This window comes from Brachionichthys hirsutus, chromosome 20 (assembly GCF_040956055.1).
Source record: "Brachionichthys hirsutus isolate HB-005 chromosome 20, CSIRO-AGI_Bhir_v1, whole genome shotgun sequence".
NCBI classification, from domain to species: Eukaryota; Metazoa; Chordata; class Actinopteri; order Lophiiformes; family Brachionichthyidae; genus Brachionichthys; species Brachionichthys hirsutus.
Genome location: NC_090916.1, coordinates 6,158,811 through 6,171,876, shown reverse-complemented (window position 1 = coordinate 6,171,876; position 13,066 = coordinate 6,158,811). Strand labels below are relative to the sequence as shown.

The following is a 13,066-nucleotide window of genomic DNA, read 5'->3' as shown; positions in this document are numbered from 1 at the left end:
CAACTTGGTTTTGTAGTTACACAGAGCAAGGGTGATGCAAACGACAAAAGAAAAAACAGAATTGTGCTATCAATACATATCTTTACTGAAGCAGAATAAATCTTTGAGATTAAATATAATCTATTTTTTCAGGAGCAATCTGGCCCGAGAGAGCAGCATAAAATTGGCCAATAAGAAAAAAAACGTTCACGCTTTCAAACTTTCAGATCATTTTGTAATATATAGTCCAGGACGAAGGGGCAGTATGCATGATTGAAAAATATTTTCAAAGTACAGACCCCACTGATTTTGGTTTTACACGTTTGTGCAAATTTAAAACGGGAAGCTGCATTTGTGGGCGCGCCGCCATTTGTCATTTGTCATCATTTTAGTTGTCATTTGATTTTGTTTGACCCAGTCTGTAATAAAGTTCTGACAATTTAAGGCAGGGTTTGAGAAACCATACCGTTTTCAATGGGGTTGGTTTGGTTATTACGGTAGTGACAGATGGTCGGCGGACACAAGGTGCGCTGCTGTCCGGGTAATTACGGTAGGAGACGTCATCCTCCTCCCCCACACAGCCAGACTCGCAGCTCTCCTACCGGCGGTAGATCGCTCCGACAGCGTGGGTGCCGTTTGGCGCAGATTTGAGATATATCCGCTAACAAAGGACGTTGTTATAATCCTTTTTTTTTTTGAGAATTTTAGTTAATAACTTTTTGCTATTACGTTCCGAGAATGAGCTCAATCAACGTGAAAAAGCTCAAAGTCAATGAGCTCAAGGACGAGCTGAAGAAGCGTAATCTCTCGGACAAGGGGAAGAAGCTCGATCTGATGAACCGCCTGCAGGCCGCGCTGGACGAAGAGGAGGCCGCGGCTCTGACCGCGGAGCAAGAAGCTCCGGTGGAGGAGGAAGAAGAGGAAGACCTGGGCCAGGTTGCCGAGCAGGAGGACATGGCGGCGGAGGAAGGAGGCGATGCCCCGGTGGAAGAAAGCATGGAAGCCAACGAGGTGGAACAAGTGGCGGCGGCGGTGGAGGTGGAGGAAGAGAAGGAAGTGCAGGAAACCGAAACCGAGGGCGACGGTGATGGCGCTGCCGCTGCCGCTGCCGAGGACGAAGAGATGGGTGAGGGTGAAGAGGAGGGAGACGAGGACGACGAGATGGATCCCATGCTCAAGGGTGATGTGGACGACATGGAGAAGATCGAGGCGGAGGACGGCGAGCCCGGGGACCCGGCTACAGAGGGTGAGGCGGCTGTGTTGGCTATGGAAATGGGACTGGCTGGTTGGCTGTGGCTGGGTGTCGGTTGTTGCTACTACGTTAGCGCTAATTATTACGGGGGGTGGGGGGGGGAGCCGGCCGGGAATGGGAGTCCTACAGCGGGGAGCGTCCATGTTGAGCTAGACGGCGTGACCACGGTAGGCTAGCAAGTGTTAGCTACAACCCGAAAGAGCTAGCGGTTAGCTATTTTAGCAGTCGCTAGGTTGATTAGCCGAAGCAATAGTTTCGTAGATTGTATGTTGCGACGTAAACATTTATTTATTTATTTTAACATTTTTTTTAACGTTTAACGCGATTGTTTTTTTCGTCAGTAACAGTTAATACACCAACGAGAAGGCTGATTTAGCGTAGTCTGTGTTTGAAGTTAGCTTGTTTAGCTTGCAGCTAACGGCATTTTCTTTGTCTGCGGTGCGGCGCTAACTAGCTGCTTAGGTTGTTAGCTAGTTTAGACGTTCCCTATTGACTTTACACTGGACGTAATGAAGTGGGGGGGCTTGCTATGCTAGTAATATGCAATTAACCTGTTTTTCTACAATACGGAGGAAAGAAACATGATTGAAATGTTAAACCTTAATTGCATTGATTATAAGGCCCCGTTAGCTTCCCTCTGCTCTTAGATTTGAAATGGCCGGGAACACCCGAACTAGATAACCAAAGCTGTGTGGTGGATGGATCCACATGTGTATCATGTGGTTCGTTTTTAGTTTACATGGTTTGAATAAAACGTGTAGTCATGTTGGAACATGCAGCAAATCGAGGGTTACAAATATTCGCCTGGGGAGTTGGGGGTAAGAAGAGGGGAATCTGGGTCTATGTAAGGGCCTTGCATGACGCTTTTGTCCCAGACCAGAGTAGACTTTTAGTCTTAATGATATAGATTTATACATTAATCTATAATCTAAACCCCCTTTTTTGGGGGGGGTCGTTTCCCCTTTAGATTATGCACAGAGATTGTTTTATCCAAGCCCCAGGAAACACTCTGCACAATGTTCATTTGGACCAGCTTACAATGTAAAATACTACCTGGTCATGAGGTTGCTGTTGCTATTTCATGCAATATGATGCTTGTGTTTTAAGTGTAATCATGAGGTGTTACTCTTTAGTTACCATTTTTAATATTGATGATTTATGGTCGACACAATGTTAACTAATGAACGGGCTTTGTGGGCTCAGAACCCCACAGCCCGTCCGACCTCTTCTCTCTCTTAAAAGAATAAATAAATAAGGAGCACCTCATTCTATATCTTTGTTCTATTTTCAAAGGGGATGCGGACAAAGACGCGAATGCTGATCAGAAGAATAAGAAGGGTGTTAAGAGACGCCGGGAGGAACATGGAAGGGGCTACTTTGAATTTATTGAAGAGAACAAATACAGCTGGTAAGGATGGGACAGAGCAAAATGGCCTTCAGCATCCCTGAAACGCCATCTACAGCTTTGTTGAACTGTATTGGCTTTAAGTGCCAATGCACCTATAATTACCAGGAGGATAAACCTCATTTTTTATTCTTTACAGACTTGATTAATAACTCCACAGCCACACATGTCTTGAGGGTTATCTCTGACTACTGAAAAGCCTTACCATTTACTCTTTCAGTACTCGCTCACATGTGTCTTTTTATTGAAATGCATTCTGTAGCAGAAGTGCAGCTATCAAAGTCTGAATTTTCACCTCTGTTCCTCATGCCACATACTGTTTTGCAAAGCCCATTGTGTCCTCAAGGTGAAGCAAGGCTGCTCAAAGAGAACGACCCAAGAGGAAAAGTAGCACATGTGCACTTTTGAATGGAGGGAGGGTGGGGAGGAATAAGCTGAGGCGTGGGGGGAGTGTTCCAGAGTAGCGTATGACGTAGTCAAGTTCCAGTGTTGAGAATGTCTACGGAGGAGCTCGCTGTTGACCGTCCATCGTTTTGCCTCGCAATGGTGTTTTTTTTCCCACATTTCTTTTCCTTTTTCCTTTTGTTTGAATGTATTATGTCAAAATGCTATTTCTGTGTCACGTGAGTGTGGATGGGGGTGTGTGTGTGTGTGTGTGTGTTTGCAAGGTCCGTGCATGGTGTGATTGAAGGTGTCTATATGTACCTTGGACTCATTTTGAAAGTTCCACAGCGCCAACGATGTCGGCGCGTCACCGTATCTCTCCCTCTTCAGGCGTCGGTTTCTCCCTGCAATGGACAGACGACGGCTATTCCCTAGTTCCCAACTATGTAACGTCGGTGGTCTTTATTAGCGGCCGCAGTAGCCCACTGCTTACAGACATTGCCCTTATGCTCCAACTCGCAGTGTTTTCCCTCGAGGCTCTCCATTAATCTCCCATTTAGCATCCAATTGTGCAGTCTGTGGATAAAAAGATGCCTCTGAAGGCTAAAACGCTAAGAATGGGGTGGTGAACGTCCCCCTACGAGATAAGTTACTCCACTAGAGTGAAATCGCTGCTCTAAGTGGCAGAAAGCTCAAGCATCAGCTGAAACGTTTGCCTTCTTTGCAACATTTTGTCTAGTTTACTGAAAGTTTTAGTAATTAATCTTATTTCAAGCTACAGAGTTGGTAAGTAGCTGTAGCATTCGATACTATGCCATTGGGTGTTTTACAACAGCTGAGCATGGTGGCATCGTGTTCAGCACAGTCGCAGTGACGCAGAACAGTGTTTAAAGTTCCACGTGTTGGAAGCTGAGTAACAAGGACACCCACCTTTGCTTTGACTGAACCCTAAACTCCCCAAGAGCCCCGAGACTCATCAGGCACAAGAGCCGGTCTGCTTCAGTTTTTAGCTCCTTTTTTTTTTTTTTTAAGCCAATGCTCTAAGGCTAGCGGAGGTACTTTCTTTTTGTGCATCTCTTGTTTTAGATATTGCCGGACCCTGCGAGGTAAGTGAAGCCATGGCCCACAATACAGCTAAGTTTGGAGGCTCGCCTGGCTGATGTACTCCCCGTTGTGTCTCGTTTATCCCAGACTTTGTCCACTTCTCCTCTTGGTACCCAAGTTATTTATGTGTTCCGTGCAGTTGCAACGGCGTGAGAATCGTCTAACTAACTGGCTGGTGTTTTCAGGGCCTCATTTAAGTCTCCCGTTCCACCCCTGGAGGAAGAAGATGAGGAGTGTGATGAAACCAAGGTCTGCTTGGATGCCTGTAAGTGTTTCTAATGTGGGATAATAACTATTAAAAAAAATATATATATATATATATATATATATATATTAAACAGCTGCTTAATGATACTCCAAGCTCCACAATTGTAACTAGAAATCAGACCTGATGACATTAAATGGACTTTGTTTAGCACAGGCCGTTTGGCAGTCGTGTAGATATTGATTGATCGATCATTGATTACTTGCTTGCTTTTGCTCCAGACAACTGCGACCTGCACTTCAAGGTCTCGCGGGACCGCTACAGTGCCTCGTCTCTCACAATGGAGAGTTTTGCTTACCTGTGGTCCGGCGGCAAGGCCACCTACGGGGTGAATAAAGGCAAAGCCTGCTTTGAGATGAAGGTATTGATCCTGACGTATTGTGGACTTGATAGGATTCAGTTTATTTTTCTAAACCGTGTCCATCCAAACTTGACAGAACATTTCCATTTGACTCTGCTGACCGCTACAGTGCCTCGTCTGGTTTTCTTGTTAACAGATAACGGAAAAAATCCCCGTGAAGCACATTTCCAGCAAGAACATGGAGATTCACGATGTGCAAGTCGGTTGGTCCTTGTCCACCAGCACCCTGCTGCTGGGTGAGTCTCCATGTACTCCAGTTCTAGTCGCCTGTGTGTTGCACAGCTGTCTCTGTCATTCAGGCTGCTGGATCGGTCCTGAGTTTCCATTTCCCTGTCGGTAGCATTACTTCCATTCATGGAATATCATTACGTCTGATGCACAACGATGACTGTTGGTGCAGGAGGACGTGCAGTTTATAGTAATATGCATTATTTTTTTAATTAATTGGTTTTATGCAGGCAGCAAAAAGAAAAATGTTGTTTGAAGGCCCTTTTAAATAAAATGACACCACAAAAAGGTCATTAGAAAGGTGAGCTGTCTTTAGAGGGCCCTCTAGTGGCTGTTATGTAGGATGACAGGTCACTGTAAAATGGCTTCAGCTCCAGAGCCGTTGTACAGTAATGGTGGTTGGTCTGCTGGCAACATCCTGTTTGTCGCCAAACGTTTTAGTCCGTGTTCTCTCCTTGACGTTAAGGTGAAGAGGAATATTCCTATGCGTACTCCGGGAAAGGCAAAAAGACCGACAACTGTGTGACGGAAGACTTCGGAGAAACCTACGAGGAAAACGACGTCATCTGCTGTCTCATTGTAAGACGTGGCTTTAATAGGTTCATTAACGTAGATGCAAACCAAAGCTCAGAAAACAAAATTATTAAAATGCCTCAATTTTAGCATTTCATTCAGCAAACAAGAGAAAACCTCCTTTGATAATCGCGAGTGAGATGGAATTGTTCACTCTTGGCTACGACACACGATTGTATTATTTTCTTCGTCTGGGATGATTGTTGTTGTTGTTTTTTTTCTTTCGTAGGATTTTGACGGCGATGAAGTGGCTTTGTCCTTCTCAAAGAACGGCGGCGAGCCTGCCGTCGCTTTCCAGGTCGACAAAGGCTCTCTGAACGGTCAGGCCCTTTTCCCCCACATCATCTGCCACAACTGTGCTGTAGAGTTCAACTTTGGCCAGATGGAGACTCCGTATTTTCCTCAGCCTCCGGGCTACACCTTCCTGCAGCAAATCCCTGTGGACGACAGAGTCCCGGGCCACAGGGGGCCACAGACCAAGGCCGACTGTGAGGTAAGAGTATCCGTGTGGGGAAATATCCATCAGTGAATGTTCATTGGTGATTTATTTGTAGCAACTATTGATTTTTCTTTGATCTGCCTTTCATGCTCTGTAGATCATCGTGATGGTCGGTCTGCCCGGTTCAGGGAAGACCACATGGGTTAAGAACCATGTCCAGGAGAACCCTGGGAAATACTACATCCTAGGCAGCGACACCATTGTAGAAAAGATGATGGTCAGTCCCTTTTCATAGCCGTGTGGTTTGCTGCTGTTTGGAGTCGTCCTGTTCTCCCCAATAAAGTCTTTATTTATTTCATGCAGATCAACAGTTTGAAACGCCAGTCAAAGGACATCACGAAATTGGTGGCCATTTCCCAGCGGGCGCCTCTGTTCTTGGGGAAGTTTATTGAGATTGCAGCCCGCAAGAAAAGGAACTACATCCTGGATCATGTGAGTAAACTTGGCGCTGAATCTGGTCCCGGCGTTTCTAAAACTCTCATTTGCTGAGACTTCTTTTGTTGCTGTTCTTCCCCAGACTAACCTGTCTGCGCCGGGCCAGAAGAGGAAGATGTGCTTGTTTGCGGGCTTTCAGCGTAAGGCTGTGGTCGTCTTTCCATCTGATGAAGACTTCAAGCAGAGAGTTCAGCAGAAGGTGGAGAGTGATGGCAAAGAGGTGCCTGAGCACGCTGTCCTCAAAATGAAAGGTAAAAAGATTCTAAAGCCGTGAGTGGTTAATACTTTTCTGTTCCTAGTGCTTGACATATTTTTTTTTTTAAATGAGACATTTGAATCTTTAAGCATTTATTCTCTTCCACCTTCCACTTCAGGCTTCTTCTGTCTGCCCGAGGAGGGGGAGAGCTTCAAAGAGGTCGTCTATGCTGAGCTGCAGAAGGACGGGGCCGCCAAGCTTCTGGAACAGTACAGAGAAGAGAGCAAGACGGCTCTGCCGGCCGAGAAGAAGCCCAACCAGGGAAGCACCACGCCAAAAAGGGGCGGGGGCGGCGGCCCACGCGGCGGCGGCCAACGCGGAGGCAAGAACCAGTTTAACCGCGGTGGAGGACCTGGGCAGAGGGGCGGCGGCCGTGGAGGCTTCCAGAACAGGGGCAATTTCAGAGGAGGTGCGAACAAAGTTTATATTAATGCCCTCTTTGTTACATTTTTTTAATGTTGGCATGGTTTTAAGCAGCGGATTCATGTCGTTCGTCGTGTTTCCGCTCCTGCGGCAGGTCTTGGCCCCCGCGGCGGCTTCAGCCACCCCCCCCGTGGCTTTCTTCCTCCCCCGGCATTTAGAGGAGGGTTCCACAGCCGTGGGAACTTCAACCGGGGTGCCGGCCCCATGCCCAGCCTCGGCGGTTCTCCCAGGGGCGGCCCAATGAGGGGCAACATGGGACCCAGAGGCGGCCCCATGCACAGGGGGAACATGCACAGAGGAGGCGGGGGCAACATGAATCGCGGTGGGAACAGGGGGCATCCCGGCCAGGTGGGTTTCGGAGCAGCTTCATTGAATGACGTACGGGGGCTTCTCAAGATTATTCCTCTTTTTCATCGAGCAAATGTTTAAAAGAGCAAAATCGTAGCTCCTAAACTCTTCTTATTTTCTGCCTCTGCATTCCAGTTTCACCAGAGAGGTGGTAACCGTGGCAACTTTGGCAACAAGAACGGCAACTTTGGGAACCAGAGGAACAGCGGCAACAGGAATGGCATGGGCAAGGCCCAAGCCTTCAACCAGAGCTGGCAGCAAGGGGTCAGTAGTCCTAAAGATCTATACGCACACGCACACACACACACACCTAAAGCCAAAAGTGTATCTGTCGATTTCCCTTTGGAAGCGAGGAACTCTCAGGATAATGAACTTGTCAAACCGTCTGTGTCCTCTGCAGTTCTGGAACCAGAAGCCGTGGAGCCAGCAGTACCAGCCTGGATATTACTAAGACTTGTTCTAATGGACTGAGACCCACCACTAGCCACGGAACATCGCTCTGCCCTGCTTTTTGATTTCCTTATACGAGAACACACTTTTGATCATGTGGGGGGGGGGGGACGACGACATGACTGAAAGCTAAGCCGATCATGGAGCAGCAACATTCCACACCAGAGAAGAGATCCAGAAGCGTAATCGAAGTGGCTTCTCTTTGTACAACATGCGTTCGGTTTTATCCAACAATCTGCTCCTTTCTTTTGTTGTACATTTCTTTTTTCTTTTTTTTTTTCACCACTTTTTTAAATGAAAAGGTTTTAAAGAGAACATGTTTGTAATATCAGGAACCAGGAACATTTTGCCTGCTTGATGGGATGTTGGAATTTAATTTCTATTTTAAATTGTGGTTTTTGTTTTTGCAAGGGTTGTGCATTTTATCTGTGCTGTGGTTTTTGTTTTTTCCTTTATTGAAAATTGTACATATATTTTTTTGCGTAGTTTGTATGCAGAGTTTAAGAAACAGAAAGGAAGTTTGGCTAAGTAGCGCGACGCATGTAGGCGATTCCATTGTTAGACTGTGCGTGTCGATAAAGTCCACTGTCAGACAGTTTAACCCATTGAAATGAATTCCATTTGTCTTTTGTTCCCAATCTCAAACCTGTAACCCGAAACTCCACCGAATCCATAATAAACAGCTTGTTGGCTTTTTTTTTTTTCTAACATTCTTCTTGGTTTGTGACTTGATTCAACACAAAGGTGTGTAAGAGACCTTTGAGTGGGCCATGTCGCTGTTTGCTACTTCAAACGGCGAGGACATCCGTCCTGGTTGACGCCTCGTTAGTCTCAGACAGCGCTTCCACTCCTCCGTCTCATTGTAATGGACATTGCTCTGATTGCTAATGGGCCATTTTGAGTTTAATTTATATTAAAGCATTGAATATATTTACTTTCTGGAGGGAGAGCAGTTTCTAGATTGTCTCTTTAGTGCTGCAGATGGAAAAAAAAAAGGTTCTTTTAAATGTATATACCAACTTGGAACAAATCTCTAATCCTCAATCAGCACAAACATGAGTGGAAGCAGCAAACCTAACGGCCGACGCAGCATCGCGGCTCTGGAAGACTTCAAGAAAGAAGCAGAGGAACATCTGGACAAGGCTGGAGCTCGCGTTGGTGACTGTGTGGCCCGGTTTAAACTTTGACCTTCACTCGCTGCCCCGGTTGCTGTTTGAGTCATGTAAATATTCACCGCCCTTTCTGCCGTTCAATGTCCAAGAGTTTCCTGGTTTTGAGTAGTTTTGTGATTACGGTGTTAGTTTGCCGCGTGATGCTTCTAAATATCTGGAGAGTTTGTGCCGTTTCATTGAACGGGATTCAGAAATCTAGCCGAGTGCAAGCTTTGAGTTTATCGTATAATCTCTACTACAACAGATTATATTTTGTACGGCTTCGTGTTGCAGGTTGTATGTCAGGTCTTTTATGATTAAATCCAACAGAAACTTGGGGACTTTTGAGATTTTTGTCTTTTCTATCCGACAGGTTTTTGATATTTGTTTCAATTGTATTTACTTTTTTATTTTTTTTGTCTCAACTCTATTAAAGTCACAGAAGCTGGTACACGTTGATTCTGTGGTTTGTTTCATGGCTGCAATCCAGAGAGCTGTAGGTAGAGTTCCTCAGGAGACGGACGATTCAACAAAGTCCCTTCACTTTGGATTCATTTCATCTTGATGCATCAAAGAGAATTGAAGATGGACGGTGCATTAAAAAAATTGAATAAATTCAAATTGGTCCCAAGATTAGATGTGGGCCAATCCCATTGGGTATTTAAACACAAGTGCATACTGTGACCTTATTCACTGCAGATTGGGCCCCCCCCAGACAGATAGTTACATGTCTTTGGCATGGTTGAGTGTTTACCTCCATCAGCATCGTATTAGTGAATGACAAGCCCCCCCCCCCCCCCTCAGAGGCAAACAGTGTATTAGGTATTGGTCCTGATTACCAATGTTTGGCCTGGTCTAAATCTGATGTAAACAGACAATGAGCTCAATCTGGCTTCATGTGGATTGATGTTTCTCCGCGTGTGGCTGTGCCCCCCCCCCCCCCCCCCCCCCCCCCCTGCAAATAAAGCATCACAAGGAGGCCGGACTGTTGTTGTCAGTGACAGGGAAGCAAATGCTGTAAGCCATTATGCAAATAATTTGCTGTGCTCTACAATTTCCGAGGTGTAAATAGAGGTGAAAGAGGAGGAGACAGCTGCATGTATACACATATACATAAACAAACTGCATGTGAATGTGATCATGAATGTGAATGGAGCCAGACAGCCGGGGTCCGACGGCGGGGAAGAGGAAGACGAAGAAGAAGAAGAAGAAGAAGCTCTATAGTGAAGCAAAAATATTTATTTTCAAAACATAAACTCATCCATATTATGTACAGCTTTAAAATATAACACAGAATTTGAATGATTCAAATTCAACATGATGCTCGCAAAACTCGAACAAAAAAAAAAGGATATCAAAACTTTACAAAATGTGAAAGTGCTTGTGAAAGGAGAGAGGGGGGGGTGCCTCTTCAGTGTGGACAAAGAAAGTACAAGACGTGCTGTTCACAACTACTAAATACTAGACCTTCAGATTGTCCTGTAGTACTTTATGACGGTCTCTGGTCCATCACGTCATACTATAGACACGTTGTCCATCGTGCACGCGCACCGCTCCACAATCATGTTGGGGAATTCGGCCACTTCTATCTCGGTGTAGTCCCCCTTCTTCACCAGGTACATGATGGGCAGCGGCGCGCTCTCGGACGCCGTGCACCGCCTCTCCCCGTAGCCGTAGTTGCGTTTGGGTTGCTTGCAGCCCCCGGTGCACCTGAAGGCCTGGTAGCCCGCCGGCTCGATGATCCAATACTGAGTCCAGGTGAGAGCCCGGAAGTTGATGAAGTACTCCTCCCTGCAACAGGCGTCCTTGCTTTGGGTGACGTCACAGTCACCGCGAGAGCTGGAGGGGGGGAGGGGAGGGGAGGGGATGGTCAGATGGCTCGGCTACACGGTGCGCGTTTATTGGTATATATTGGAAGAGCAGTTGCAGGCTCTCGCCTCCAATCGACTATTGGATCTTGTTAGACAGTAAACAGGGCTTCCGGATCAGAGGGGCCAAACCTCCGCTAGTTTGCTGCTCCGGAACGGGAAAAGATACAACAAAAACTGTAACATATATGAAACTAGAATGAACTATGAGTGTGCACAACAAATTTGAAGTCTCTAGCTCCAAAATTGAGGTCAGGATGGACTCCTGTGAAAAATGCCGATTTTAGAAGGAAAATTAGCTCTCAGATCCGGATTGTGATCCGGATCGGGCCGAAATTAGTCATGGTCATAGACCTTTAAGGAGTACTTATGTGTGATTTTTTTTTTCAGATCCATACCGCCATGCGTTTTGAAGAAATTAAGAAAAATGTCAAAAAAGTGGCCTATCTCTGTTAAAGAATCTTTTAAAAAATTCTAGAATCTGGATCCAGATCCGGATCAACGCCATTCTGGGGGGAGGAGGACCGAGCCACGGACAGAACCTTGCTTGTCGATTGGGTTACTAGTTTTTGAGTTACAGACAAATTGCAATACCCTCGCCTCCCCTTCGGCGAGGGTAAAAACACACATTTGAACGGGCTGTACGACCCATCTAATTAATGCAAATAGGGGGGGGGGGGGTAATTGTCGCGCTGATCAAAAGCTTACCCGTATTCTTCGAGGTTGAGTGTGTAGAGGACGAGCTCGGGCTTTCCCAAGGTGTTGTCCGTCTGCTTCTGGGTGGTAAAGCGCACACTCTTGGCTATCTCTGCCGCGTAGCTGCCAGGTCTCTCGCCCTCGATCCACACCTCCAGGTGCATCGGCGCGCTCTGCTGCGTCTTGGCCCAGAACTGCAGCGCCTGCGTCACATCAAAGCTCTTCCAGCCGGTCTCGTGAATAGGGATCAGCCTGTATATATATATGAGGGAGGAATCAGAGGAAGGATGGATAATTTAATTAACAGAAAAGATAAGGTCCCTCGTGTGTACGCGCATCGCCTCTTAATTAGAAGGCATATACAATGAATGCGTTACCGTGAATCGACCAGCGACGTCCGGTTGGATCCGCCCGGCAGCACCTCCACCCAGTAGACGCTGACCCGGGCGTTGTTGATGGGCCGGTGGTGCCGCCTCTCCGGCGCGAAGCGTTTGTGGAAGGAAGCCCGCTGGTAGAGCTTCAGCTCCGCCATGGTCACCTCGCTGTTATCCGGGATCCTTGCCTCCATGTCGAACGTCATTCGGTGGCGGGAGGTGTCCGAATACACATACTCCCCGGAAATATCTAAAGTACAAGTGAAGTATTATTAGGTCCGTTATTTCTCTACAGTGCAGCGGGAAGTCGTTGCGTAAAACTGTCTTTGCGCACGGGAACAACCACTGCTTTACGCGACAAAGTTATTATTATTTATTTGAAATACAAGATGTTCTTCAAAGCAATTTATTTTTTAATTCCTGAAGGAAACTGAGATCTTTACCTGCATTTCCAGGAATTCCTCGCAGGATTCCCGCCAGGCTGGGAAGAGATCTGCGTCTCCTGCTGTGGTGCAGCTTCAACATGGACGCGTATTTATTTCTGACAGGCGCCGGAATAACCAGATTCTCCAAATCCCTCTTTTGGATTTTAGGAACCTCATCCAATCCAAGTTTCTGCAGAAGCGCGTCCTTCATATCCTCATGCGTAAAAGCCACGGTGGGACCAACGAGAACGGCGCACAGGATACAAGCGCGGAGGAAATCCATGAGTCCCAAAAAAAAAAAAAAAACTTGCTTGCAACAAACAGCGGGAGCGCAAAGTCAGTCCGGGATAGACAGTGCGTCGCTGACGCGCCTCTGGCCCTTATATCGCAACGGGTCTCCCAGCCGTTCGCACTTTGTCAATGGGGGCAGGGAGCCCTTATCAGAACAAAGGTGCGACAACGCAGCCCCATCCTAAACAGGATATCTAAGTGGCCATACTTCAAACAGCAACAATTAGACTGGAGTGTCATCCGAGCTGTGGCGTCATGGTTTCACTCAAACTCTGGCAGTTTGGGCAGAATTTTACACC

General features: G+C 46.7%; 2 protein-coding genes across 2 annotated transcripts; one reads left to right on the top strand and one right to left on the bottom strand.

Annotated features, from left to right (window-relative positions):
- Positions 1 to 643: 643 nt before the first annotated feature.
- Positions 644 to 8,670, top strand: hnrnpub (heterogeneous nuclear ribonucleoprotein Ub). Its single transcript, XM_068753514.1, has 15 exons — positions 644 to 990; positions 1,057 to 1,198; positions 2,525 to 2,639; positions 4,310 to 4,389; positions 4,611 to 4,750; positions 4,887 to 4,986; positions 5,445 to 5,557; positions 5,781 to 6,044; positions 6,148 to 6,267; positions 6,354 to 6,482; positions 6,568 to 6,736; positions 6,860 to 7,150; positions 7,259 to 7,512; positions 7,648 to 7,776; positions 7,913 to 8,670. The coding sequence occupies exons 1-15, from the start codon at positions 718 to 720 to the stop codon at positions 7,961 to 7,963; spliced, it is 2,370 nt and encodes a 789-aa protein (XP_068609615.1). The 5' UTR covers positions 644 to 717; the 3' UTR covers positions 7,964 to 8,670.
- Positions 8,671 to 10,627: 1,957 nt separating this feature from the next.
- On the bottom strand, positions 10,628 to 12,759 carry lft1 (lefty1). The gene is made up of 4 exons (XM_068753976.1): positions 12,495 to 12,759; positions 12,055 to 12,301; positions 11,690 to 11,929; positions 10,628 to 10,952 (listed from the first exon to the last, which is right to left on the bottom strand). The coding sequence occupies exons 1-4, from the start codon at positions 12,757 to 12,759 to the stop codon at positions 10,628 to 10,630; spliced, it is 1,077 nt and encodes a 358-aa protein (XP_068610077.1).
- Positions 12,760 to 13,066: the final 307 nt, after the last annotated feature.

Coding starts and splice junctions, on each gene's coding strand:
- hnrnpub (XM_068753514.1), top strand. CDS start 718: ATGAGCTCAATCAACGTGAAAAAGCTCAAAGTCAATGAGCTCAAGGAC. Junction 6,045..6,147: donor AGACCAAGGCCGACTGTGAG/GTAAGAGTATCC, acceptor CATGCTCTGTAG/ATCATCGTGATGGTCGGTCT. Junction 6,483..6,567: donor GGAACTACATCCTGGATCAT/GTGAGTAAACTT, acceptor GTTCTTCCCCAG/ACTAACCTGTCTGCGCCGGG.
- lft1 (XM_068753976.1), bottom strand. CDS start 12,759: ATGGATTTCCTCCGCGCTTGTATCCTGTGCGCCGTTCTCGTTGGTCCC. Junction 12,302..12,494: donor AGGAATTCCTGGAAATGCAG/GTAAAGATCTCA, acceptor CTTGTACTTTAG/ATATTTCCGGGGAGTATGTG. Junction 11,930..12,054: donor ACGTCGCTGGTCGATTCACG/GTAACGCATTCA, acceptor ATATATATACAG/GCTGATCCCTATTCACGAGA.